The 26,096-nt window shown below is 47.7% G+C and overlaps 9 protein-coding genes across 9 annotated transcripts; 6 read left to right on the forward strand and 3 right to left on the reverse strand.

The window, feature by feature from the left end:
• Nucleotides 1-4,209: 4,209 nt before the first annotated feature.
• On the forward strand, nt 4,210-6,014 carry BJ212DRAFT_1443641 (splicing factor, Prp19-binding domain-containing protein; the record flags this gene model as incomplete). Its single annotated transcript, XM_041337861.1, has 6 exons — nt 4,210-4,552; nt 4,605-4,776; nt 4,825-4,970; nt 5,020-5,303; nt 5,357-5,606; nt 5,662-6,014. 6 exons carry the CDS (start codon nt 4,210-4,212, stop codon nt 6,012-6,014), a joined length of 1,548 nt encoding a protein of 515 aa, XP_041198783.1.
• A 317-nt stretch (nt 6,015-6,331) lies between these two features.
• On the forward strand, nt 6,332-10,200 carry BJ212DRAFT_1443642 (RdRP-domain-containing protein; the record flags this gene model as incomplete). Its single annotated transcript, XM_041337862.1, has 6 exons — nt 6,332-7,897; nt 7,946-8,916; nt 8,972-9,044; nt 9,092-9,205; nt 9,257-9,856; nt 9,907-10,200. 6 exons carry the CDS (start codon nt 6,332-6,334, stop codon nt 10,198-10,200), a joined length of 3,618 nt encoding a protein of 1,205 aa, XP_041198784.1.
• Nucleotides 10,201-10,510: 310 nt separating this feature from the next.
• Nucleotides 10,511-12,951, reverse strand: BJ212DRAFT_1258574 (uncharacterized protein; the record flags this gene model as incomplete). Its single annotated transcript, XM_041329946.1, has 6 exons — nt 10,511-10,647; nt 10,698-11,780; nt 11,829-11,903; nt 11,958-12,088; nt 12,212-12,332; nt 12,387-12,951. The coding sequence occupies 6 exons, from the start codon at nt 12,949-12,951 to the stop codon at nt 10,511-10,513; spliced, it is 2,112 nt and encodes a 703-aa protein (XP_041198785.1).
• A 473-nt stretch (nt 12,952-13,424) lies between these two features.
• On the forward strand, nt 13,425-14,208 carry BJ212DRAFT_1314603 (proteasome maturation factor UMP1-domain-containing protein). Its single transcript, XM_041334126.1, has 6 exons — nt 13,425-13,533; nt 13,585-13,675; nt 13,711-13,739; nt 13,791-13,892; nt 13,942-14,035; nt 14,089-14,208. Exons 1-6 carry the CDS (start codon nt 13,531-13,533, stop codon nt 14,148-14,150), a joined length of 381 nt encoding a protein of 126 aa, XP_041198786.1. The 5' UTR covers nt 13,425-13,530; the 3' UTR covers nt 14,151-14,208.
• On the reverse strand, nt 14,209-15,165 carry BJ212DRAFT_1314605 (uncharacterized protein). Its single transcript, XM_041334127.1, has 2 exons — nt 14,538-15,165; nt 14,209-14,475 (listed from the first exon to the last, which is right to left on the reverse strand). The coding sequence occupies exons 1-2, from the start codon at nt 14,813-14,815 to the stop codon at nt 14,403-14,405; spliced, it is 351 nt and encodes a 116-aa protein (XP_041198787.1). The 5' UTR covers nt 14,816-15,165; the 3' UTR covers nt 14,209-14,402.
• An 808-nt stretch (nt 15,166-15,973) lies between these two features.
• Nucleotides 15,974-16,960, forward strand: BJ212DRAFT_280532 (uncharacterized protein). The gene is made up of 3 exons (XM_041342814.1): nt 15,974-16,187; nt 16,238-16,303; nt 16,357-16,960. The coding sequence occupies exons 1-3, from the start codon at nt 16,025-16,027 to the stop codon at nt 16,818-16,820; spliced, it is 693 nt and encodes a 230-aa protein (XP_041198788.1). The 5' UTR covers nt 15,974-16,024; the 3' UTR covers nt 16,821-16,960.
• A 513-nt stretch (nt 16,961-17,473) lies between these two features.
• On the reverse strand, nt 17,474-19,057 carry BJ212DRAFT_1314614 (Shwachman-Bodian-diamond syndrome protein). Its single transcript, XM_041334128.1, has 7 exons — nt 18,918-19,057; nt 18,809-18,860; nt 18,714-18,757; nt 18,529-18,658; nt 18,281-18,481; nt 18,057-18,227; nt 17,474-18,007 (listed from the first exon to the last, which is right to left on the reverse strand). The coding sequence occupies exons 1-7, from the start codon at nt 18,947-18,949 to the stop codon at nt 17,891-17,893; spliced, it is 747 nt and encodes a 248-aa protein (XP_041198789.1). The 5' UTR covers nt 18,950-19,057; the 3' UTR covers nt 17,474-17,890.
• Nucleotides 19,058-19,062: 5 nt separating this feature from the next.
• Nucleotides 19,063-21,466, forward strand: BJ212DRAFT_280683 (uncharacterized protein). The gene is made up of 8 exons (XM_041342815.1): nt 19,063-19,292; nt 19,396-19,436; nt 19,492-19,599; nt 19,654-20,009; nt 20,064-20,197; nt 20,254-20,423; nt 20,477-20,817; nt 20,871-21,466. Exons 1-8 carry the CDS (start codon nt 19,264-19,266, stop codon nt 21,000-21,002), a joined length of 1,311 nt encoding a protein of 436 aa, XP_041198790.1. The 5' UTR covers nt 19,063-19,263; the 3' UTR covers nt 21,003-21,466.
• Nucleotides 21,467-21,930: 464 nt separating this feature from the next.
• On the forward strand, nt 21,931-22,188 carry BJ212DRAFT_1259490 (uncharacterized protein; the record flags this gene model as incomplete). The annotated part of the gene is made up of 2 exons (XM_041330030.1): nt 21,931-22,050; nt 22,099-22,188. 2 exons carry the CDS (start codon nt 21,931-21,933, stop codon nt 22,186-22,188), a joined length of 210 nt encoding a protein of 69 aa, XP_041198791.1.
• Nucleotides 22,189-26,096: the final 3,908 nt, after the last annotated feature.

The following is a 26,096-nucleotide window of genomic DNA, read 5'->3' on the forward strand; positions in this document are numbered from 1 at the left end:
CCTGTCCTTCTGTCCTCCATCATCCTGCCCTCCTGTCCTCCTGTCCTCCTGTCCTCCCATCCTTCCATCCTGTTTCCTGTAGAAGTATTACCTTGCAGTGGGAACTCTCCTGAGCACTTCCTGCATTCCTCCAGAACTCTCCTGCACTCCTCCAGACATTTCCCATGCTTCTCCGGAAGTTCTCTAGCACTCTCCACCAGAGTAGCCAGCCTGCAGAAGTCCTCTGGACTTTATTGGACCATCATCAGACCTCATCTGAAATGAAGGGCCCATACTCAGGTAAGGGGCACAGCATACGAGCTGAGGCCAAGCCCCTCTGAGTCAGTCTCTCTTTCCTTTGAGCAACATGGTTCTTAACAATGATATGTACTGTATATAGATCATGTATAACATATCACCTTGAATTAGAGGCCATTAAGCCTTCAGGAAGGATCCAATGCCCTCAATACTTCTTCACAGCCCATGCTGCTTGAGCTCTGTTAAGGCCATCCTTATAAGCATCAATAAATCTCCAGGATCACATAGCAAATCTGTTCAAGGAAAGGACAAATAAGACAAATGAAGAATCCAGGCACAAAAAACCACTCACCAATGCATGGTTGACAGTGGTATTGAAGCCAGCACAGCCACTATATTTCACTCAAGATCTGCCTCTTTTGAAGAGGGGAGATTGAGCTGATAAACCCTCTTTGCAAATCCCCAGTACATTTCAATGAAATTTAGTTCACAGTGAAATTTTGGCAAAAAGATCACCAAGAAGCCTTGTGCATGACATGTAGTTTCCAAAAGGGACTTGACATTGACAAAATCAGGCTCATTGAAAAGGATTTGGTGACAACAGCAATCCTTTTGGCCTGTCTTGCATTTGAATCCTTTGCACTCCACAAGAAGACCCTTTGTGTCATATCCTCATTCTTGCAAGATTTGTTCCATCCCTTTGAACCACCCAGCTTGTGGGTGGCCTTCAGGGAAATACAGTGGCTGTGGAGTACCATTACAAAGACATCCAGGAGCCATTGGAATCTTCTTATTTGCTGGTTTGCTATCAGGGCACATAACTGGCTTTCCATTGTCATCAGTTATGGCCACATCTATGTCCCATGTTTTCAATAGTTTTTTTGGCATATGTCAAGCAGATAGTGCATCATCAGCACATTTCACATGCATTGTGGCATTATCAAAGACCAAGACATGGTCTTCATTTTGATAGTATTTTTTGAGAATATCCATTACATGGGCAGCATGCTTTAGAATTTCATTGCTGGAATAATATCCATTGTGCAATTTTCTTGCCTTGAAAAGAACCTGTGCACTTTCTTTTCTATCTGGAGACTGAAGGAAGCCATAATCTGCTGAGACAAAGTGTGCAACCATCAGTGAAGCATCTTCTCCTTTTGGCTGGGGTAGAGCATCTTCTTTGACATGCTCCCATTGAACTTTGTGGCAATCATTTGCATAGAATGTTGATTCATCATGAAACCAAACAATAATATGGTGGGTAGTAGATTCTGGAAGGGGGGGAGTCTTCACAGGTAAGGTCATCTTGTTTCCATGTTTGTAGACATAACTCAATGCTTCCCCATGCAGGCAGAAATACATTTTGGCAATAATGGATGACATTGTCATATTCATGACCATCAAAATACTGCCCCCTCTTCTCTTTTTCCACCAATAACCCAATTTCTGAAGCCATTGCTGAGCAGTCCTTATGGAGACTGATTTTTTGAAACCATGGTGATTCCACACAATGGGATCATCAAGATAGTGTACAACATCCAGTGCACAGATATATTTTCCCAAACACTACGGGTGCAACTTGATTTCAGCTGCTAGTTCCTCATCTTCAATGCACAAGATTGCATGGTTTTGCTGATGTAGAGGTAAATTTTTACAATCTTGGATATATGCCTTTGTCCAATGACAGAGGCAGCATGCAAGATATTCACCTCTTTCAAGTTGACATGCAGTTTGCAGGGCTGCCTTGCCCCAGTTTAAAGTGTTATTGAGGTCAGTAAATAGGACAAGGAAGTCCTTCATTGACTGAAGGTATTCTCAAGGAAAGGGTGAGTTTAGGGTCTAGATAGCCTGTCATATCCTTCCTCTTGGGTTTGAGCAGGTTTCAGAGGTCCACTAATGCTTTTTTTGCAGCCTTGATGGTTGGGGGGCAGCACATTTCCCAATGGTGGTCTTGTGCACCCACCTTATCACCATCATCACCATGACTACCCTGATCACTGCCATCACTACTCCAATCACCATCATCACTACTCCAATTACCATCATCACTACTCTGATCACTTTTGACACTATTAGAATTGGTCTCCAAGTCATTATTGGATGTAGCACCTGGACCATGAGTAGTACTGATAGCCTCTGGCCTGGTATAGAGAACAAGATTCCTCCAGGCATATATCACCCATATTTCAACTTATGACAATTGGTACAGTGTGCAACTCACTAGCTATGACTTTCCCACATTATGCAATGCATTCCCACACATGTGCTTAGCACACTCTTCCCGCGCTTGGTTGCACTATGTTGTGCAGCATCCTGGAGCCTTCATCCATCATCCAACCAGTCCTCTGGTGCATCCCTTTTCATTTATTTTCATTATCAGACCATTTCTGGGATTGTATGATATTTTATTTCATCATGGACCCTTACATTACATCATTTACATACTTACAGCGCTCCCTATTCACATCCGAGCCCTGGGAGTGTGCCTAGGCACAGCTTACCTGTTGCCTAGAAAAGTTTTCATAAAGCAACCACCATCAGGTCAGTTAGTCTCTAGAGTGAGAATCTATCTTCAGCCAGCATGCATTAGTCATTGCCCTAGCCCTCAGCATCAGTCCATCAGCATCAGTCTCCATTCAGCAGCCTCAGTTCATGACATCATGCCATCTTTCAGTCTTTACATGTTTGCACACAGCCCACACTCTATTCCCATACTTTGTGCTCCTACATGCTCCACATTCCCATGCATGCGCTTCACCAGAGTTGACCTGGCATCACTTCATGGATATTTGCTTTCTTTGCTTCCCTTGAGGGTCAAACACATCACTTGGCACACTTCGACCAACATCTAGAAAGTTAGAGCCTTTTCTCTCACCCCAGAGTGAGAGCCTTCTTTCTTTCTTTAGCTCTGCAAGCCAGCAGAGTTATTGAACCTTCACTGGGATAGGCTGGTAATAGTTCAGACTCAGACTGAGGTGGATCTGTCAAGTTCTGTTGCCATCATATCCCATGTATGGCAATGAGATCTTCTTCATCAAAGACTTCCTTGCATGAAACTATATATCACAGGCTGCTAGGATCAGCAGCCTCAGGGTGATGATTAGAGCCAAGAAATAGAGCAGACAGCTCATTGTTATCAAAGGTTGGTCCAACATGATCCTCAAACCAGTGCTGCAGCTCAGAAATGACCTCAGCTTCCACAGGTAACATAGAAGACAGGTAAGGCTGCTCATTTTCATTTGTAACAACAGTATTGATAGATATTCTCTATTCCCAAGCAGATGGTCAATGTTTTGCCATGAAGAACAGAACAGAACACTCACACTTTCTTTCTGCAAGTCTCCAGCCTTGTCTCCATCTTGTCTTGCCCTCTTTGACTGACATGCAGCTGCAGCATTGTTGATCTGCACTTCATGACAATGTTTCTGCCTCCCCATGGGTTCGTGACTTGGATCTTTGGCTTGTGCGACAGCAGATGGCAGCACCCAGTGCTGAATTTCTGTTGGACTTTGAGTTTGTTTTTCACATATAATCAACCCTACAGAAAGCTCTCAAAATTCAAAATCTTTTCACGATCACCACATAGTACTGATTTACTCTATGGATAAAGTGCACATTGGCTTTCCCCATATTTTGCATAAGTTACTTTTATGCTTCGTGGCCCTGTTGGATTGATTTTGAATTTTTCAAACTGTCACTCGAATGTAACGCTGGGCACGTGATGTTCGTCGAATTCGCTAACATTGTATGATCGAATAACTTAGCGGACTTATCTAAGCAATGTCTAAGTCCCGAACAGGGTTTTCCGTCATGTGACGACTCCAAAGCGCGCACTATCCAAATTCAAACCCAGATTTACCAGTCCGTCTATCGACGGTTTGCCTCATTAGACGGGCTGGTCACCAGTCTTCGACAGAGATAAATGAGGATTATTTGTTCCTATTTACGCGTCCATAATAACTCTCCGTCATCATGTCAACTATACTTGCGACCCAAGTTCGCAAACACACATCAAAGCCAACGCGTGCGGCAGGCAGATATTGGAAGGGTAAAGCGCCGAAAGGAGCTGCTGAAATTCCATCCGATTCAGATGAAGACGATGAGGAGGTTCAGGAAGAAGGAGATGTGCTCATTGGTGGGGAGCAAGACATTATCGAGGAGGATGAGGACGAGGAAACGACGCTTCCAGTAAAGATAGGACAGGGTAGAGTTGTGAAGGCTATGAATCTCACTCTAAAGGATGTCAATATCTCGAAGGAAGGCAAGGTCATTGTTGCGGGACGAGAAGAGTCCGGACGGACCAAACTGGAGGAAGGTGCGTGCCATAGTATTGGTCTGACTCATTTTCGTGCTTAATGCTGCTATAGATCTCGTGTCGGAAGAGGAGTCGGAGGAAGCACCGGATGAAGAAGAGGATGAAGAGGACGAGAGCGAGGTATGTTTGCTTAGGGCATATACCATTTTTTTGAATTATCTCCAGTCTAGCGAATCTGAGGAAGAAGTTTCAAAGCCATTATTCCGACCTGTTTTTGTTCCGAAGTGCGTTTCAAATACACTTTGTTGAGTCACTTATTCACATTCCTATAGACGAGGTCGGGAGACCATTGTTGAGCGTGATGCCATAGCTCTAGAAGCTGAAGAAGTAGAGAAGCGGAAACAAGAAACTGCTGAAGAACGGAAGAAGCAGAGTCATGACCTTGTCGCAGAAAGTATACGACGAGAACTATTGGAAAGTGCGTTCTTATGCACCCGTCGCGATTGTTATACTCACATAGCTTGAAGAGGAGAAGGAGGAGGTAATACCTGATGTTGATGACACGGACGGTGTAGATCCCACTGGGGAATTCGAGGCTTGGCGGCTGCGAGAGCTTGGGCGAATCAAGAAGGAAAAGGAGGAAGAACTTAGACGTGAAGAGGAAAGAGAAGAGATTGAGCGGAGGCGTGCCCTTCCAGAAGAACAACGTTTGAAGGAAGATCTTGAACGGGCTAACAAGCTACGGGAGGAAAAGCCTAAAGGCCAGCAGAAGTTCCTTCAGAAGTACTGGCATAAGGGTGCTTTCCACCAGGTATGTCACACTTCTTTCATCCGTGTCCTCCCATCATTTTATACGTTAATCAGGATGAAGCAATCCTCACACGACACGACTACACAGAGGCAACTGAGTCTACGGTGGATGTCTCGATGTTACCCGAAGTCATGCGAGTTAAGAACTTCGGTAAACGCAGTAGAACTAAGTATACCCACCTTATGGATCAGGACACGACACAGGGGAGCGGAGGTTTTGGAGGCGCCGGCTCTGTAAAAACAGGGGGTCGATCCACAGAAGGGGGTGGTTGCTTCTTGTGTGGCGGTCCGCATCTCAAGAAGGGTGAGGACATGCGTGTTGACGGGTCCTCCTATCAAACTCAATTTTTTTTGGGCAGACTGTCCTCAAAATAATCAATTGCCTCCAGGAGCCCGCAGTTCCTTGGCTTCTGGTGCTAACGCGGCCACTAGCAGATCGCGCGCATGGGGCGAGCAATCATCGTGGCGAGACCGGCCCGATGATAGAGTTGATCGTCGCCGCTCAAAGGAGGGAAAGCCAAGCCGGGAGAACTTCCCCAGTGATGATAGATCGCGGGAGAAGAATCGTGATTATTGCAATTCTGGAACTGGTCGCCGAAGATCACGGTCAAGGTCACCTTATCGCAGTCGTTTAGACCATGATAACAGACGGAGAACGCCGCCGGAAAGGGACCATGATAGTTTTAGGGAGAAAAAGCGGCGTCTGGACTAAGCCCACTTCCTTTTCTACCTGATAGCTTGGCACATCTGCCCTAATACATATACGTTATGTATGCGGGTTTCATACGTTATATTGAGTCATTGGTAGGAAAGGGTCTCCACAGGATTTCACGTGCACATATATGCTGTGATTTATTAATATCTTTGATCAGGCAGCACTTATATACTAGCACTGCCGATGCGGATGGCCAACTGATAGCAATCATCTTATCTCAATCATATCCCCGTTGATACCAATCGCACAAGGTGAGTACTGGCCAGTGAGCGATCCCAGATCATCGCACCTCGCATTAACCTGGGCTATGCTAGATGGATGTTTTTTTGAGAAACATCGCCTTTGCAGTTACCCAAGAAGATTTGACACTCGAATTCGCTAAGATACTGCACAAACCCCCGTTCCCATCCGATCCCCTTCTTAATTTTGAAGCCCAAATATTCTACAAGACACACCCGAATGGAAAGCGAGGCATCCTTGCTCTTCCCACAGTGGATGCTGGCATCACTCTCTTGCGTGCTTATGGTGACACAGGGATTGTCGTCAAAGGCCGCCAAATCCTCCTCAGCAAGAGCACGCAACCGAACAACAATGCCCGCATTTTGAGGTTGAATACTGTTCCTTGGGTTGACCCAGTGAAGCTGCGAGAGGAGAAGGAAAGGCTTCTGCAGCAATCAAGGCCTTTCCAGCTCCTTCGCTACTCATTTGGGCGCTTCACTAGGGACGGTTCTTTTTCTTCGGAATTTAGCCTTCCTGGCGTTGCCAATGTCTCCTGTGATCTAGAGCGTCGGCAAGTACGCTTCACTGTCACTCCTGATGATGGGAGTGACGACCTCCTTTGGACCTCGACGTCTATTGCGTCTTATGCACAACTGAAAATCGCAGCATTAGTGGGTAACCAGGATGATGATACCCACATTCTTTTCATTCGTGCCGATGCGCCCCCGGTGTTCTCCGTGGATAATGATGTCGGTGGAAATGGAAATACAAGCCCTCGACGCCTACAGGGCTTGACGTGTTATCATCCTATGCCTCCCGGCAGCCATAGTCTTATGCTGGTATTCAGCAACCAGTCAGATGCGGAAACATTCATGTTCGCATGTCGCAATCGCCTTCATCTGCGGTACTCTCCAGAGTCCCATGTTCGGATCCATGACCACACTTCTAATAGCAGCCCTGTCGAGGAACTGCACGAGTTTCTCTCCGAGATACCATACGAGCTTGGGTTTCAGGTGGAAAAGACCGTTGCAGATTTTGTTTTTACTCCAATGGAAATATTTTCGCTGAAGGAGGCAATTATCTCGTTGCACACTGAACATGGCTCCGATGCCCCAGAAATTTTCCAGTCCTTTGCATCCGAGCATGAAGGACACAACGCGGCTCGTAAACCACGCCGCAAACGCCGGGCACAGTGGCATACCAGCCGAGAAGATTTAACTTCTCTTCTTGGTCAAGTGATCCACGAGTTCACCAGAGAGCATCAAAGGCCCCTCCGTCTTCTAGCTCCCCCACCACAGAGCGGAGTATACCAGTCCTACCATCTGATCCTAACGCCAACACGATACATCTTAGAGGGACCTCTCCCAGACCAGTCCAACAGTGTCTTGCGCAAATACAAAAATCACGAGTGCTTCCTGCGCGTTACTTTTCAGGACGAGAATCGATCAAAGCTTCGTCGGGACTTAGAGTCTTCCATCAGCGACCTTCTGAAGGAGCGGTATCGCCCAATTCTGCTCAGAGGCTATCGCGTCGCTGGACGTCAATTCCAGTTCTTGGGATATTCGATGAGCGGTCTGCGAGATCATTCGGTGTGGTTTATGACACCGTTCACGGATGACAGCGGGACACTACTGGATGCAGACGCAATTCGGCGCAACTTGGTGAGTCGCTAATGGCCCTGGTCGATTTTGACCGAACGCAATTGTTAGGGTGATTTCTCTAAACTTGTCAACCAACCCGCTCGTTTGGCTGCAAGGTGGTCTCAAGCCTTTTCTGGCACCGATCCATCCATTACACTTCTTCCCGAAGAAATCGATTATCACTATCCCGACATAAAATCGCCCTCTGGCAACGTTATGACAGATGGGTGTAGCCCCATATCGGTCGGGCTTGCAAAGGACATATGGAGGTCTTTGCAGAAAGGCAAGAGGCGACCCGCCAAGTTACGCAATGTTCCATCCGCTTTCCAATTTCGTCTCGGTGGTGCTAAAGGCATGGTCGTCCAAGATCCGACAATCGAAGGCAACCTCGTTCGCCTTCGTCCATCGCAGATTAAATTTGATGCACAGGAGAACCTCACTTTTGACGTCCAATCGACATCAGCGAAACCAAAAGCGATGTTCCTCAATCGCCCGCTCATCGTGCTTATGGAGTTCTTGGGAGTGGACATCAGTCGAATCATTGACCTGCAGGACGACGCGATCGCCAAAGCTCAATCCGTCCGATCATCATCCCTCGATGCTTCGAAAGTTATCCAGCAACACGGACTGGGAGGATCGTTCCATCTACCATCTCTCTTCAGAAACTTGTCCTCCATTTTACGGCTGGATGTTGGAAATACGGAGGACGAGTCGTCTCAGTCACGATGGACAAGCGAGCTCATAGAAAGCTCCCTGCATTGCGCCGAAACGCAGATCTTGCGGGAGCTGAAGTATCGCGCACATATAGAAGTGCCGGATTCGTATACGTTGCTTGGTGTTTCCGATGAATGGGACTGCCTCAAGGAGGGAGAAGTTTACGCAGTCGTGTTTAATGAAAGGACGGGATTGAATGAGCAAATCCTGGGCGAGGTCGCCGTAACCCGCAGCCCGCAGATTCATCCAGGCGATCTGCAGGTTGTGCGGGCCGTACACCGTCCAGAGTTGGCGCACTTGAAGAATGTCATTGTGTTTTCATGCGAGTAAGTCCTGTTTGATGGCTCGCGACAAACGCAAGCTGACTCATATCGTCGACAGGGGTCAGCGAGCGCTTGCATCATGTCTAGGTGGGGGTGATCTTGATGGCGACGACTTCAACCTAATCCGTGATGTAAGCCCAAAATTTTAATACATTCAGCGTGTCTGAGCATCCTGCAGCCGAAATTGCTGCCAACGCATTACGGTGCACCCGGAGAGTATCAGGCATTACCCATCAAAAGGACAGAAGCCCCATGTGACATCTCCGATGTCGTGGATTTCGTATTTGACTATGTGGGTCTCATTCGGACTTTCAATGCCTGCAAAATTAATTATGAAATGTAGATCGAGGCGGACCTTGTCGGTCTCATCGCCATACATCATCTCAGGTTTTCTGATCTGGAGGATCCAGGTTGCGCAGAGTGTATGGAACTCGCGAAATTGGCCTCACACGCAGTCGATTTCCCGAAGAGCGGCACTCCTGTCAATTTTACTCAACTTCCGAGGTTCAAGTCGAGGAACCAACCCAGGCCTGATTTTCTTGCCAAAGAAGGCGCAGATCTCAACAGCGACCAGTACTACAACAGCAAAAAGCTACTCGGACAGCTCTACCGTCGTGTACCAGTGAAGAAGTGGATTCCTCAAGAATGGAACGAGGACTACTCTCCATCTGATGGAGCCTGTGTGGAGGACGCGCTTTCTCGCGTGAGCCTCCGTAATCTCGGTCTTTCAGGATTACCCAATCCAACTCAAGAGTTGATCGAGGAGATGACATATCTACTCGAAGCGTATTGTGACCAGCTGATGGTAATCGGGCAGTCGCACACGATCTTGAAAAATAAAGATAGCCACGTTTCGGAAGCGGAATTGGTGAGCGGGACCATCATGGCAAATTGGTCCGACCATCATCGTCGGCGAGACGCAGTCACTGCGATGAACTTGCAGGTAGGCTTAGTGCTTAACATGTGTCACAAGTTCCTAAACAATATTTTCAGACGCATGAGCTCGTCCGTGCGGTCAGGGCAGAACTCCTGGTCAAAGATTTGGCGACGACGGAGACAGAGACGTACGATGATGAAGAGGATGATTATGATGACTGGACCTTCCGCGAAGAATTTGATGATACGGAACAGCGAAGTATGGGAGAAACGTTCAAGCGTTCTTGGGCAGCGTGGTGCGTTGCGGAAGATACGCTCCAGGAAGAATCGAGGATGTTTGGAGCTCAGAGCTTTGGTTTAATCGCTTTGGGTAAGATGCTCGAGATTGTGAAGGCGTCTTATATGATGTGAAGGATTGAGTACCAGAAGCTGGCCTTCATACCAGTGCACTGTAACGGAATTGTATACCATAGGAAATCACAGGAACTCGTGTAAATGACCAAAGTCATTTCAAATTGAAATCGAAGTCAGACTAGTGGGGAACTGTGGCACGATTCTGGACCATGCGTCTTCATGGTATACTAAGGAACGCAATTAAAAGGACTTTGATTTTCAATGATACCTTACAATCTGAGATATGCATGACCTGATTTCGAATATGTAACCTACAATAGCAAGAAGAATTACTCAGCGAAGCGAAATAATGATTGGCAAAATATGATCAAGCGTCCAAGAGCTCCCTAGGCATGTCCACGAAAGCAGCAGCCCCGTTGCCAATCAGAGCAAGCTGCGTGAGGGACGCTGCACTCTGGCGGTATATCCTCTCCAAAGCCGGATGAGCTGGGCGCCCTTGCGACACTACAGGAAATAGTAAGAATACAACCGAGTCGACTCGAGGACAAACTCACGCAAAATCGCCTGGTTCACGTCTGTTGCAAGACTCACTCTTGCTGCCTGCCCCGCTACCTCCGCTGCATCCCCACCGGCCCCGAGCGGATCCTCGAAAGCCACAATTACGCTCGTGCGCTTAAAAATGGCGCGCATCTCCGGACGGTCTTTGTACTCTGACTGCAACTCCTGTCCATACTCAACCGCACGCTCGAGAGCGGTCCCATACTTGGCAGCAGTAACACCTGACAAACCTGAATGCGAATAAGAGGCGAACGATGCCTTACGCTTGCCTTTGATAGGGATTGCACTGCTGCTGCCGCCGAAACCATTCGTCACTCCAGTACTGGAGATATCCGCCTCATCGTCAACGTCCATCCCCATCCCGTCCGAAGTCCCTTTGTCTTCTCCATCAACCTCTACATTCATTTCTGCATCTTCTGTGCACATACGCTTCTTCAGTTCTGCCGCTTCCAATACAAGCTCCACAAATTTGCGGCATCGTAGTTTAAAAAGTACGAGTCCTGCATCCGCATCAAGCGCTCGAGGGAAATGTGTTCGTGTGTCGGACAGCGCAGTGTCGATATCACCGGTAAGCACGGCATGCACGATACGGGTACGGATCTCGATATCATCCATAGGTGCAGGTGCGATTGTAGGTGTTTGGGGCACGCCGTCCATATCCATGATCTGATCATGGTCGGACACGCGACTCGTGGAAGACGAAGGGAACGTGCTTGACAATCTCAATGTTGACATTCCTCCTCGAGCGGAACACTGCGCCTCAAACGCTCGTGCCGTACGTGCGTATCCATGATGTGACAGGTACGAAAGAACAAGATCATTGATTTGGGACTTCACGCGGGTTTCTGCGGTGGATGTCGATGCTGAAGTAAGATCTTTGTCACCATCAGCTACTGGCCACGTCCAAGGTGCAGATTGAATGCGCGACCATGTGGTGTTTCGTTGTTGAAGCACGTGGTCCTCGATGTCAAACTTGAATGGATCCTGGCCGAAGTTAGCCCGCACAGATTCTCCAGGATGGCAAAGCCCGACTGCTGGATAAATATCACAATCTTTGCCGATATTATCGAAAACAGAGCCTGTGGGAATTTAGAATAAAAGAAGTCCTCGGAGGAAAGAATGCGCACCAAGTAAAGCACCGTTCTTCGTGTAAAACGCGCGGTTCTGGCTAAAATCGATACCACAGCCAATGACATCTCCGGCTAATTAGTCCAAAGTGAGTCAAGATACTCAGGTGCATCGTGAAGTAGACGGACCTCCGAACTGGGGACCATATGGTGTGCCCGTTTTCTCAGCCGCAAACGACGACCCGTCATCACCGTGATATCCCCACGAGTTCTTCTCCCACCCCGGTAGGCGAACCAATTTAAAGTCGCGACTCACAAGACTACAAAGGAGTGTCAGCGAAATTAATTTCAAATCATCAAATTTTAATCGGACCCAACGCTAATATGCCTGAATTTGCGTTTGAGTACATAGACATCAGAAATTCCGTACATAAAGCACTCACCCCTTGTTGCTGTTTGCCTTGCTGGTGACCTCAACCTCGTAGTAGTATATGCCGCAGGCAGGAGGAATAGGGAAGATCGTACGCGCAGCTGCGGCATCTTTGTCGGAGTTGCTTGGGGACCCTATTTCAATGAGTGTAACGTGTTTGGTAATTCTACTGCCTTAGCATGACTGACCTTGATAGGTGAGATCCCTTCCATCTGCGGAAACACTTAACATAGAACTTCGATATTCCTCACTCCACCTAGTTGGGAGGCGCAGGAGGGCGGACGACATGAAAGGATTATTCTCTTGCTGTTGTCGGGAGTACATTTCGCCAGGGGGACTAGTGTCTTCTTCATCGCTATCAAAGTTGGGAGATCTCTGTGGCCTCCTCCTTCCGCCAGCATACTCAGTACGGACAGCCGCAAGGTCAGGTTTCAGTGACGAGGGAAGTTGAGAAGGAGTGTCTGTCTGTAAAAGATGCCGCAGCGCAGAATGGTCAAGGTATGCCGGGCGAGGAAAGGGTACTGAGTCTGCAGGGAACGGGCCCGCGCTCGAGTGTGCCATAGCTGGTCTTTGAGCACTGGGCGCCCTAACACCGGTTGCACTGGGCCGACGAACACGAGAAGGTGGAGAGGTTGGACAAGTGGTGTCGACTCTAATTACGCGTGGTTCATAGTATGCGTGCACTGGTGTGGCTCCTGTGCCTGAAAGGAGTGCAGAACTTGGCTGTGTGAATGATCGAGCTGTCGAACGCATTGGAGGGCTGGATGCCACAGCCATAGAGCTGGATCCACGGATACTACTGATACCTGTAGTAGGACTACGTTGCGGCCATCCCGGGTTCACAAGGCGAGGACGAGACTGTGGGGAAGGTGCAAAGGGGATTGAGATAACTGACTCGATATTCCGAACGGGTGAAATACCTCCCCGTGGTGGAACGGGGATGCTAGATGACCTCGCGGGTCTACTGCTCATCTTGGAGTATAGATAACGTTCCTAGCACAAATGTAGGAACTGTGTACTTAGTGAACGGGACTGGGCTAGGCTAGAGCTTTGTATCTGATAACCTGTATCAGCAACGTAGCAACAAGCGAATTGGAGAAACACACATATGGTGGGCGTTGACAACAGAAAATGGTTAGAAGTTATTCGTTCGCAAGCTGGCCTACTTATAGGCACTCGAGCTGGACCATCGTCACCGACTCGCTCTAGTGCATCAAAGGTCACATTGTGGGGAGCGTCACAATGACGTGACATGTAGCTACCCTCGTGACCACCTCCCTGTCACACGGGCTACGCGTCCTTACTATACACACTTGCTTTTAGACCACTACCATGGTGCGCGTTCATATCGTTCGGTTGGCAGATCAAACTAATCTAGTCATATAGGAACCTTCGTACCGCATTATTCCACCTTCACAAATCAAAACTGCATCCATAAGTGATACTGCAGGTAGTCTAGGCCTCCATGACACCCTCGGTATGGAGTCCGTAGCATCGCAACTGAGACGAGAGGGGGCGAGTTCGAGGATCGTATTGCAAAGGTGTGCTCGAATTCTGTTGTACAATGCGTCTCTTTCTGACGGCGTCGATAGTGGGAAGAGACGCAGGACAACGCGAGGCTACACATGTTGGCCAATCTGTACGGTCCCAGTGCACCTATGAGGTTACTTATGGAACGCCAGATTGTGTCCGCTGTGAGTATGGACGTGTATACTAAATATATGCAAATTGAATTCCTTTCAGAGCCCTCATATGCCTGGCATGCCACAGTCAAACATACATCTTGACATCCTGATGGGTCGGGATGAGACTCTAGACTCAACCGACTTCTTCCTCGGTGCGTAATTTGCCAGATACACAAGTGATGTGATTTGACTAGGTGTCCTATAGGCATGGAAAGTGGTCCAGCGTTAAGCATTCACAACGATATGGAAAAGAAACTCCGACTGTAATCTTAGACTGTTGTAATACCTGTTTTCCCGTAATGTCATAACTTCAATGACTTGTAAGGACAGCGCGCGGGTGATGTCAATATGAAAGGTGAGTGAGGAGCTCAGATGAATGCTGTCATCTATGCATTGAATATACGTGAGGTGCGTATGATAGGGATACACTGAATGTGGTGTGTAAATAACAGTAATACTAACAGATCTAAAGCACGGAAGAGTATGTTTGGTAGTAATAGATATGCTCCGTGTGCAATACTATGCAACAGTGAATGACTCTCCGCATCCACATGCATCCTTGATATTAGGATTGTTAAAAACGAATTTGGAGCTACAGGAACCAATCACGTAAGTTTGGCAGTGAAGCATCGCCTAAAACAGTGAACGACGTACCTTAGCGCATCCTCTTTCCAGTCCATCTCACTACCTATTATTGAGAAAAGTGCCTTGCTGTCTATGAGAACCTTAACCCCATCTTGCTGTACCACCTCGTCGAACTTTTCCGGCTTCTCCACATAGTCAAGGTGGTAAGACAGGCCAGCACAACCCTTGTTTCGCACACTTATACGAATTAATTGTGGTGTCGGGCTATTAAGCAAGCCACGCAGCCGCTGTATCGCAGTCGGTGTCTGCAATGAGTGATAAATCTTATTGGTGCAGATAGAATCCATCGTCAGCACATACCATACTTAATACCGCCTTGGTGGACCGAATAGTTGGCCGCGGTCGCTCTGCCTTTGGCACAGGTGGTGGGCGAGCAGCTACCTGCGGAGAAGCTGGTTCGGATGATAGCAAATTTGCAGTGGGTACGACAACAGGTGGTGAATCTTTGAGAGGCTGCTTGGCATTGGAGCTGGAATGCGCTTCCGGTGGTCTCTGAGGTTGAGAGCTTAAGGCAGACATCATCGCACGACGATGAGTGGAATAGATGGCGGATGCGCGTATTGAGTGGACGACATTGTGTGCTGAACACAGACGACCTAGCGAAGACAGCATCATGGACGGTTGGGATGAAGAAGGGCAGTCACATCGGAGCACAAGATCTTCCTGTGCTTGGTCATCTTACATATAGCCAATCACAACACCCCAATTTTACTTTCACCAATTGTTGCACGTAAGTTATCCGACTGGTCGATCAAACGTTTCAACGTTCAACGTTAATGCCGAATTCGCCCCCATTTTCCGTGTCCTTAGTCAAAGTTCTGGTTACGGTTCTCATCGCTATATGAAAAAGGTATCGCACGCTTACTGCAACTTATAGTTAAATGATGTCTCGTTATCAAAGTTGTGCCCTGGGGTACTGCATTTTTTCAAGATTGGCAAGTGGGGCGAGAAGCACGACCGACTCAGTGCAAATGCGAGCCTGGCGCCTCAACATGAGGGCTTGGTAGCATATTCCAACAAACAGGCACACATTCGACGCCAGCTCGCGTCGCACTTTAGACTGCTTGGCCGACCCGCTTACCTTCCGCAGCAGTCCCCTCTGCGGAGAATAGGAATATGTATGCGGACAGCCAGTGTACTCGGAAGCATAGCCTACTAGGGAGACAGCTCTGGTGATGAGCGTGTTCTGTTGATGCACTATGGACAAGCTAACAAACATTGTCAATGTAACACAGTTGCGTGGTATATAACAGACTCAACGCATTGCGGCTCCCATAGGAACTTGTGAGTTTATCCTCAGGCCACATTACCATGCTTGCTCGAAACACGCTGTTTACAGCGCCTTGCGCTGCTCAACGTAGCAACACGGAGCTTATAATTTATTCTCGTGACGCTGGCCAATGTGTTCAGATTGCATAGTACGTATTTTGTCTCTGTTTCTCTGCACGGATACCCACTCGTAGTCTTCTAGTCCAGTCACCAGAGGCTTCCGCATCATGCCAAGTGGAATCGCAGCATACTTGATGCGCCGGCGCTGTTTCTGGGAATGTTTTTGTGGCTTCGCGCACGAACATCCCACTCCAGTACAATTTGTCACTTCGGCAATTGGCCATACACAGGTTGTTTGTCACTTTCAAGACCACTGCTGCAGATTTTCCAGTATGTTTATCATTTTTGCTGTTTCTTACTACTTGCTTCATTATTTTCAGTCAACCTTAACAAAACACGACATACGGCGCTGCTCGAATCATCGTATGGTGACTTCCCAACACAAGGTAATTTTTCATTCGACGTAGAAGGCATGAATCTCATCCTTCCCTAATTCAAGGAGATATTCCCAATATTGTGCTATTACTTACCGCATTTCGAGCTATTAGTGCCAGTCTACCATCTGGCCATGCTGAGATCGCGTCATACTTCGTTAATTATCTTGGTTCACACTCGTCGATGCACTCGCGGCCATCTATCATAAATCAAAGCCTATCGCCCTCCTTCATCCGTGAAGTGGCGGGAAATCGCTGTCGTTCTAGTACGAAAACTCTAAACCCAAGACCAAAAGATATACTACTTGGTCGTGCACGACAACTAATTAAATATGACACCGATGCGCCGCCGCACACACATTTCTCAATCTCGAAAGTTGAGCAAGGACATATGCATGCACTCGCAGCCGGCATAGGTATCAGTCGTTATGATGCGATGGGACTTACTGAAGAATGTGACGGCTGTGGTAAGTGGTTTATGGCGAGCGCTTTGAGAGGGCACATTGTGAGGGGATGCAACGAAAGGTAGTGCCACATACGCTGGGTTATATTTATCGAGGTCCTTTGTGAAGTACAGCATAGTTTGATGTACTTTGTGGGCGCTCTTGTGCAGTTGTGTGAGTAGTGAGAACGAGAGCTTGGTCGGTTTTTCGGGCAGAAGCCCCGAAGGGGTAAGTCGGCCCCTGGACCAATAGTGACCCCAACCTATGCAAAAGTGAGCCGAGGTGAGCGGAGAGCGTGCGGGCAATCTCGCAGCCAGTAGGTGCGGGTGCCGACCACCTGTCCCCCAGTCACTAGTAGGAATGTGACTATGTAGCTAAGGAACTCGAGTATGAGTATAGTAGAAAGTTGTAATGTAGGCTGACAAGGAAAGAGAGTGTTGGGTGGGGAAAAGAAAATTCGAAAGGCGGCAGACTGCAGATAGGGCGCCGGAGCTTGCTAGAGTGTAACTTGTGTGCAGCTGTGTGCTGTGTGGTAGGCGGAGAAGAGAAGCCCTATGCTGCACAGCCGCTGCACTTATTCTAACCCTAAACTCGTACCTCGCTTCAGGGTGGACAGTATAGTATTTCCAATTGTTCGAAGTTCGGGAGCAATTAAGGGAACTGAACCAACCAGCTCAGAGTCAGAACAAGGTGCTCGCCCGATGCTAACAGCATGTTGGCTTCAAAGCTTTAGAAATTAGGCTGCTCAGTATGTATCATATTATTAGAATCTGGCTTTATCCATATTCATGCCTTCGAAGAACACCGTTGTAAATTATTTATATTATCGCTGAAGGGACGATCTGCTTATTGGCCAACGGAACCGGTGAGCCTAACTTTATTCTTGCATGCTTCCCTTACAAATGTGATGCCAACGCACCCACCAATCAAGCAATATGAGTTGTAACTTTGGATACAAATGCCGGACGACCGTGAGGTGTCCTCATCATGATGCCTAGAACAGTAAAGACTTCATCGGTTGTTTTGAAATTAGAAACAACAATAAGATCTGCTAAGGGCAAATTCACTCATGGATGTGAGATAATGACGAAGCAATAACAGCCCCGACTTATTCCGGTCGGCATCGGGAGGATACACCGATGCGATAATCAATAATTCAATTGTTGTCAGCGGTTGCGGCAAAGGTAAGTGTCTCAACGCGCCCCTTTCCCTTGCACTCCTTCTGTAACAGTTCGTTGATCGCGCGGATTTGCGAGGGCTCAATAAGCATAATCTAGACAACCTCGTCAAAGTCTCCTGACAAGGCAATGAAAAATACATACGGTTTCCCAAGTTTCCCCCTTGTCTTCTTTCTCGACCGTCTCAGCCAATGCACGGAGCTGTTCCTGCAAACGCTCTCCTTCTGCGGCCGGGAGAACGACACGCACCCGCATCCTCGCACGTTGAATCGGTAGTGTTGAGTGACCCTGGATGAGTCGCAGTGTTTCTGCTACCTGTCATTCCTTGATGAGAACGTGGCGAACGATGTCAACGAACGATCACCCACTTGACTCTTGGCATTCTTCCCCGCTTTCACACTCACACCTGCTTCAGCCATAGCCTTTTCGATCATTCCGACAGGATATGGACGTTGAGTGGCCGGATCGACGCATTTCTCAGCGACTATTGTAGCGATCTCCTTGCGGAGGGTAGCAAGATCGTGTTCACGTTCTTTCTCTGCCACTTGAACTTCGCCTTTCTTTAAGATCTACAGCACCGGTAAGCAGGGGACCAAGATCGCTGAAAAGGACAGACCTCTTTCACTACATTATCTACCGTCGAGGTACCAAACGCTTTTTGGAGATCGTTAGACTTGGCAACCTCGCCTTTGGATACATTCATGAAGACGTTTGAAATTTGGAGGACGTCATCTAAACTCGTCTCACTGCGCAAGGATCTTGCGTTAGCCACGGAGCTAACATATGGATATGATCACATACACTCCGTTTCTCCATTCCTGTACCTTATTTTTGTAGCAGGCAATCTAAAGCTAGACCATTAGACGATGTTAGTATATTGGATATCTACACTGTACCTCAAACCGTTTACCACCCTTCTTCAAGCGTACGATAGATACATTTGTGAGCCTGTGCTTCACCTTGCGTCAGCGCAAAACCCCAAGACATTGTCAGCGCAACACTGACTTTATTTGATTTGATGGTTGCTGGATAGGCATCTCGATTCAATGATACAGTATGTTTCAATGTGTATGTGATAGGGTGATGATGATGGTGATTACAGGCAGAATGCGTGACAGGCTAGTAAATGAATGACACATTGTATCCGTTTGTTTGTTCAGCTTCGGCATTGTCACGCCCGTCACCGGTCAGTGTTTGGGACAAGATTGGGCGGTGCACCACAACACAACCCACCGCAGTACTTCAAACCGCCCTCAATCATTTGGAAGACTCTTCGTCTGTTTAAAAACGAACTTCTTAGCCGCATCAGGACAATCCACGAGCCTGATAATAGCCCTGTCATCACTGCAAGATGAAAGGGTTCACCAAAGCCATCAAGCGGTAAGCTCATCCTTTTTCGGTTTTATGCTAACAATTGGTGGCGTTTGTCACATCTTCTGCCTGAGCATCGGCGTGGAGGGAGATGACTCACGATCGTCCACAGAACACCTCACCTTGTCACATCTAAAGTCGGCTTCGCGAAGAGTGAGATCTAATCTTTACGATCAACCACTCACTCAAACTATCTGCTATCCGTCAGAGTCTTCTGATCCCGAATTCGACGACTATAATCGCCATTTCATCAGCCTCGAGCAAGCCACAGAGAAGTTGCTTAAAGATACCAGGGCATTCTCGGAATCTGTTATATGTGTGTCAATGATGTCCGTCTCATCTATTCCCTCATCCTCACGCATACTTTCAGCCCTCTTCACTTCTTCTGCGGGTTTCGCCAACCATTTCAATTTTATATTCTCTCCGTTGGCTGCCGAGTATAACTTGCAAGGCAAGCATCCCTCCTGCGAGGCAACCATCACAAACACTCCTCCGTACTCAACTGCTCTCGACGAACTTCGTTCTGCGATCTCTCCTGAACTCGAGCTCATCGAGTCACGAATTGTTGCGCCTGTGAAAGAGTTCCAGGGTGTCCTCAAGCTGATCAGGAAGAGCATCACTAAACGCGATCATAAGCTGGTGGATTATGATCGGTTCAATAATTCACTTACTAAATTGAGGGACAAGAAAGAGAAGAGTTTAAGTGATGAGAAGAATTTGTTCAAGGTAGGTGCCGGAGCGTCTTCCTGTCAGCGACACGTTTGACGTTTGTATGATCAGCTTGAGCAAGACTTCGAGATTGCCACAAATGAGTATGATTACATTAACAACGCGCTCAAGACAGATCTCCCGCGGTTCATGCAACTTGCAACTCATTTCATCGACCCTCTTTTTCATTCATTCTATTATATGCAGTATGTCTTTGGCTGTCGGAACCACCAGCTTTTTCAAGTGTTTTACAATTCGACAGGCTTAACGTTTATTATCTTTTCCTTGAGAAAATGAATTCATTCGCGGAGGGTCGATACGACGTTACCAACGCCCCTGGTGCTCAAATCCAGGCTGACTATGAAGAAAAGCGAACAGATGCATGGAGTCAAATTGAGGATCTCGGCGTCACCAAGCGCATTATATCGACCTGTACGCTCAGCTCTCACCTGTCATCTTTTTCACTCACAATTTTTCACTCCCAGCGAAATTTGTGCAAGCTAATCGCACCACTGGCGGCAATTCGTTGACTGTTAGCTCTTCCATCGGTCGCTCACCCAGCGTCACAAGTGCTGGCAGTGGGAGCAGCCGCTCAATGCCACCATCCCGAGCAGCGCCTACATCTTCCTTTATCAAGAAGGCTCCGCCACCGCCGCCAGGCCAGACACCTGCACCTCCTCCCCCGTACACTGCCGCTTCAAATGATGTGGGAGCTACAAGTACAGCTGCAACAAAGAGGCCGCCTCCACCTCCACCGCTGAAACCCAAACCAAAGCCAGAGCCAGCAGTAGAGTATGTTACAGCCTTGTATGATTTCGATGCCCAGGTATGTATCCATTTGATCTCTTGAATGGATGTTTACATACCTCTTCATCTCAGGCTGAAGGAGATCTTTCTTTTAAAACCGGTGACCGCATCGAAATTGTGACCAAGACAGAGAGTCAAGAAGATTGGTGGACAGGTCGTCTTAATGGCGACCAAGGTGTATTCCCAGGCAACTACGTACAGTGATGTGAAGACAGATATTTGACAGTTGAGTATTAATTGAGTAGTAGCTTACATTTTTGGGACATTTCTGCTAGGGACAGCCGCGTCAGGCATCTTGCCTATTGTCGCACAGTCAAAGGGGCGTCACGGATTACATGAGACCTTGATGAGACCTACCGTCTGCTTTGTACTGACGGTCTTTCCCGTTACCGTAGGTTACCCCTTGACTGCATTTCTGGCAGGGTCTTATCCTTTAAGCAACCGGGCTCCAGTCAATCGTTGCTCCGATTTTCAAGGAGATATTTCTGGCTTGCTAGATGGGCTGCATTGCCAAGAATGCTCTCACCTGCTGATCCAACGTGTCACATGCGGAAGGAACTTGAACATTACAACTGCATTAATGGCGAGATTCAGAGACTGCACATACAAACTAAGGGTTCGGTTGCGAACTTCTGACCTTATTCGATATGCAATTGGCCGGTGCTTTGGATTTCTGCAATTGCTACAGTTTTGAGTTTCTAGATTTTAGATCTAAGTTACTTGCTTTCTTCTTTTATCTCACGTGATCGCACAGCGTTACTCTACATGACTTTGCTCGACAAGGTGACGTTTAAGGGGCTTATGCCCACCATGCCATTGTTGCTGTGGCCGAGAATTGCCGGTATATGCGACAACGGAGGACAATAGTCGTGCAAGGCAATGCATCTAGGAATAAGTCGTCGGCTACGTTCCGCGTCATGAGCTGCTCACCATGTGGACAGTGGTACCAGTGATATTCTAGCAATGGCAAGGTGGCCGTCGCAACGTCGAATGTTGGGGGACTAGTACTGCCAGTTGGTGTGGAGTAACACCGTGACAAGGCACGTGCGATGACATCAATACCCTCCCGACGTCATAACCTGGTTTGTTCATAAACGAATTACCGTACGGACACTCCATTCACCAGACCATCATGTTTCGCAACATTATCGCCTCCAACACGCGCGTTTGTACTGTCTCATATACCCGTTCTATCCATGCCACGCCCGCCGCTGGCACGGTCGCCGAGAAAGCGTCCGAGGTAGCTGACAAGGTATATCACCGCCCGCCTGTTTGTCCACACAAGCTTATTTGTTTCAAGGTCAATAAGAAAGTTGGTCAAGGTCTTGCATCGGCCATTGAGACGGGCGAGAAAGCAGCGGGGAAAACCAAGGAGACACTCGGCAAGTAAATGTTCAACGGCGTAGAATCCGTCTATAATGGTCCTGTACTAGATTCAACAGCTGCTTCGGCAAAGCAGAAAACAGAACACGCAAAGAAAACTACCCAGAAAACCACGGAGCAGGCCAAGCATAAGGCCAATCAGGTGAACCATCACTGCAGGACAAACGGGTTATCAGTTGCTAATCTCCGTTCAGGCTGCTGCTGGCGTGCGAGAAACTAAAGACGACGTGAAGGGTAGAGCGGCAAAGTAACCACTCCACCGCTGCCCAAACGCTGTTCCGTACACATCATCAGCACGTAGCTAAGTTAGGTTAAACATTATTTACACCTTAATGATATCTCTACATGAGACCATGGCACGTCCACCAGAGTGGTCGTCCACCCCACCTAGTAATATCAGTATGATGCAATGTTATGAATTATGGATTAATGGCTCAGGTCTGCAAACACGGTAGTAGAGTCTCAAGTTTCAGCGCTCAGCGACAGAAGAAAACATTAGTTCATCTGCATTGTGAAAGCATTTGAATACCTACTAATTTGGAATTCTAGTGTGACTACTTCTTCACATCCGGCATCCATCAAAATGCAGCGGTCTTGTGAAGAGACCCAAAGATCACCGGTCGGTCAACGTCAGCGATAGCCTTGGGAAGTCTTTAGTTTGAAATTTGTAAAGCTTGAAGTGTGACGCGTCGCATAACTTGAGTAGAAGCGACCAGTTCACAGTATCATGCGAAAGTCGGCACTCCAATCGCAAGGCGCGTTACAACTTTAGGTTCAGTCTGGAGGTGTAGGGAGTCCCAGTAGTACTAGGTGACTAGGGCAACCTGCCAAGGGTGACAAGATTAGAACCAAGTGGTAGTAAGTGTGACGGTCGCCGTTGAACCCACGATTTGACAACGGTGTTTTAATGGTGTTCGCGCCTTTGACATATTGCAGCGGCGCGCGCGGACTTGCGCACAGCGCGCAACATATATGCCAGTGGTATAGACGTCGCCTACATAGTATTTTGTTGGCCGGTCAAGTAGTCCATTTTCCGTGTGCGTGTGCCTAAACAAGTCCATATTCGTCATGAACGTTTTCAGTGGATCGACCTCTTCTAATCACACCACAACTAGGACCAACCACATTCCTCGCAAACTTCGCACAAAATTGCTAAAAAATACCAATGGCCCACTCAGTTGCAGTTGGAAGGAAGTACTTACTATTCATCGTCGCTTTCAAAGTTGGTTTTGAACAAACTGCAGAACCTTCGGGTGAGAAAATCATGTTCGTTCTGTGTACTGAGGGCGGCGTACCAGGGACAAGTGAACACCGGTCGCAGATAGGTTCCCTCGGATTATCCCAAAGAAAAGGTTCATAAAATTTTTAGGACTCTCAGGTGCTTATAATTAACTCAAACGCCGTACCCCAACTAAAAGTCTTCGAACCCTCGACCAAACACAGCTCATACTACTCACGGGAGCTCATACTCGTGGAAAATTGGAAGTGAAGGACTAGCAAGAAATTTAGCAAGCCGCGAGTTCAACCACTGAGGGCCAGAGGGACCTCACTCATAGTAACAATCCCGTTCAATGCAGCGATAATACAACAACTTCAATTTGCGAAGAAAAGGCTGTCATCTTTCTATGGTCTCTGCGGCAATCTGGGATCCATAGATCAGGAAATTTCCGTCGGTTATTATTCAGAGATTCATTCAGATCGATTCGCGAGAGCTGGATTCTCATTCCATCAGGAACGGTGCATGCTTGATACTCGAACTTAATTTCATTGATGTGGAATTGTTGTCTCGAAAACCGCCACACAACATGCTCATGGTCGCTTGGTACCAATCACACCACTGTCGCTTGCCCCTGCTGAGCTACACTGCCTCAGGATGATACCGATATGATCCTGCCCAGTCTCCCGTGACGCCTTGATCCTCCTGTGCTTTGATAATGAGTTGTTGAGTACCGGACATATTTGTTCCCAAGGTGTCACTGCCCTGATGGCGGTACTGACACCCTTTCAGCTTGTTTTATCTTATGTTTCGGGAATGGCTAGTGGGGTAGTCCTAAGTGCCAGATCTCAGCTCTCCAGGCAACCTCCGGAGGTGGAAAAGGCCTGGGGCCTCTAAGGGCCCCGTCCGTAGGCGGTCAATCTATCCAGGTTCCTATGATCCCACCGCCTTCAGTGTCCAGAGCTCTGGTACGACACACAAAAATAAACAAAAAGTCCGGGGGAGTGATATCTATCTGATTTCGGTAAGCTATACTCAAGCCCACCGAGATAGACGATGTACGCATTTATCTCTCGGTACCGATTGTGAGCTTGCTGGAAACTGAATGCTCGGTTTTGTGCGTTTCAGTGAACCGGTAGTGTGGGTTGCGGGGAAGCTTGGGAGAATTATACCAAAGGCCGCCCTGGTAACACTGGTAGGTTCGGCTCGGCTCCGTCCTTGGTGATGGCCTGTGTGGCTTGGCGGGAGCACTAAAGGCGTGATTCGGAAACAAAGTAACTTTGGTAACTCTTGGTCGTCGTGATGCCAAGGCTAGAGGGACAAAGAAGCACCTGTAAGATGGTTTGAACCCACTCTCGAGAACTTAGGGGGCCCGGACAGCAAGTACACAGCACCTGCCTACAAGGAGGATCACCAAGGGACTGTTGTTCTCCCAGATTTGCACGAAGCAGAGATATCAATATCATGATACCCCAAGGCACATATTACACACCGAAATGAAATCCAACACACTAAGCAACATCAACAGTTCTATGAGTCAGGTTGAGTGGCGGGCCAATCATTTCGACATCATCTGAACGACCCGCGGAATTGCTCATCGGTGCGGGGCTAGGGGCAGGTTCTGGATAGGAACGGAGGCGTTTGATGCATTAAATATCAGGGGCGCCGGACTAATTGGTGATTTTCTTACCCCACTACATTGTGATCTGCCAAGCAGCGCCAGCAAATACCTACCTTTAGTTCGGCAAAAGCCTTCGCTCTCCACGGTTTTGGTATTGTCCCCATCCCGAATCAGGAGGGTACTAGTAGGCTTGACAGCAGTAAAAACACATATAGTACTAAGTAACAGCGCGATTTGGATGAAATCACTCACATATATATATATTCACAGAGGGAGCTCTGACAAGGAGGTTCACAGAATCCATTCGGAAAAACTACGGCTATGTGGTGTGGTGGAGTAGGGTTTAAGTCAGAGATATCCTCTAGTCACGTCAGCTATATACAAATATTAATGCGAATTTATTATGGTGATCAGTAACAGCGAAAGTCGAAGTTCTACCAGGATACCAATATTTAATAGCCCCACGCAATACAACCTAATACAACGCTGGGCCAGTGATATTTAATGATGAAATCATTTGACTCTCAAGTCACGCAATTGCGCACCAATCGCGGTGGCAATATTAATATCAATTACATCAAGTGCAACATCGCAGCTATCCTACTAGAGTCGTGTACCTATATATATGTGGTACAGGCAACGGGTCCCGCGCCAGTTGGTAAGCATTAGTACTTCGGTGGTAATTATAACCCTACTCGACAACAGTTTATTCGCTGTATAAACGACAAGCGGAGAAAAATAAACTGTCAGAGTTGTTGAGTGACAGTTCATTTGCCAGTTTGTTTCATTTGTAAAGTCGTCGGCAAGATATCGGAGTAAACTGAGTGTGATTGTATGCCGAGCCGCCGAGGTACAAAGATGACAAGAAAAAACATACCGATATCGAGCATGAGTGACTGTTGGAACGGAGATGGACAGCAGAAGCTCTCAAGATCTCACTCGCCAAGAGGTTTGTTGTGAATTCTCTCATGCTACTCCGTTGATGTTGTCGATGCACTGAGTTACCGCGTATACTGAGTTTTCCTTCGCGGCAAGTCGGCTTGTGTTTCACTCTCCGCGACAGGAACAGCACGCGAAC

This window comes from Suillus subaureus, assembly GCF_016647635.1.
Source record: "Suillus subaureus strain MN1 chromosome Unknown BJ212scaffold_2, whole genome shotgun sequence".
Lineage (NCBI taxonomy): Eukaryota > Fungi > Basidiomycota > Agaricomycetes > Boletales > Suillaceae > Suillus > Suillus subaureus.

Bases quoted from the DNA above. Each gene is read 5' to 3' on its own strand.
- BJ212DRAFT_1314603 (XM_041334126.1), top strand. The intron at 13,893-13,941 runs GTGAGTATGGAC...AATTCCTTTCAG, and splicing joins AACGCCAGATTGTGTCCGCT to AGCCCTCATATGCCTGGCAT. The intron at 14,036-14,088 runs GTGCGTAATTTG...GGTGTCCTATAG, and splicing joins CTCAACCGACTTCTTCCTCG to GCATGGAAAGTGGTCCAGCG.
- BJ212DRAFT_1314605 (XM_041334127.1), bottom strand. From the start codon at position 14,815: ATGGATTCTATCTGCACCAATAAGATTTATCACTCATTGCAGACACCG. The intron at 14,476-14,537 runs GTACGTCGTTCA...TGGTTCCTGTAG, and splicing joins TGGAAAGAGGATGCGCTAAG to CTCCAAATTCGTTTTTAACA.
- BJ212DRAFT_280532 (XM_041342814.1), top strand. From the start codon at position 16,025: ATGCCAAGTGGAATCGCAGCATACTTGATGCGCCGGCGCTGTTTCTGG. The intron at 16,188-16,237 runs GTATGTTTATCA...CATTATTTTCAG, and splicing joins CCACTGCTGCAGATTTTCCA to TCAACCTTAACAAAACACGA. The intron at 16,304-16,356 runs GTAATTTTTCAT...CCCTAATTCAAG, and splicing joins TGGTGACTTCCCAACACAAG to GAGATATTCCCAATATTGTG.
- BJ212DRAFT_1314614 (XM_041334128.1), bottom strand. From the start codon at position 18,949: ATGCCTATCCAGCAACCATCAAATCAAATAAA. The intron at 18,482-18,528 runs GTCTGTCCTTTT...CCGGTGCTGTAG, and splicing joins TAGATAATGTAGTGAAAGAG to ATCTTAAAGAAAGGCGAAGT. The intron at 18,228-18,280 runs GTGGGTGATCGT...AAGGAATGACAG, and splicing joins GGAAGAATGCCAAGAGTCAA to GTAGCAGAAACACTGCGACT.
- BJ212DRAFT_280683 (XM_041342815.1), top strand. From the start codon at position 19,264: ATGAAAGGGTTCACCAAAGCCATCAAGCG. The intron at 20,424-20,476 runs GTACGCTCAGCT...TTTCACTCCCAG, and splicing joins CAAGCGCATTATATCGACCT to CGAAATTTGTGCAAGCTAAT. The intron at 20,818-20,870 runs GTATGTATCCAT...TCTTCATCTCAG, and splicing joins TGTATGATTTCGATGCCCAG to GCTGAAGGAGATCTTTCTTT.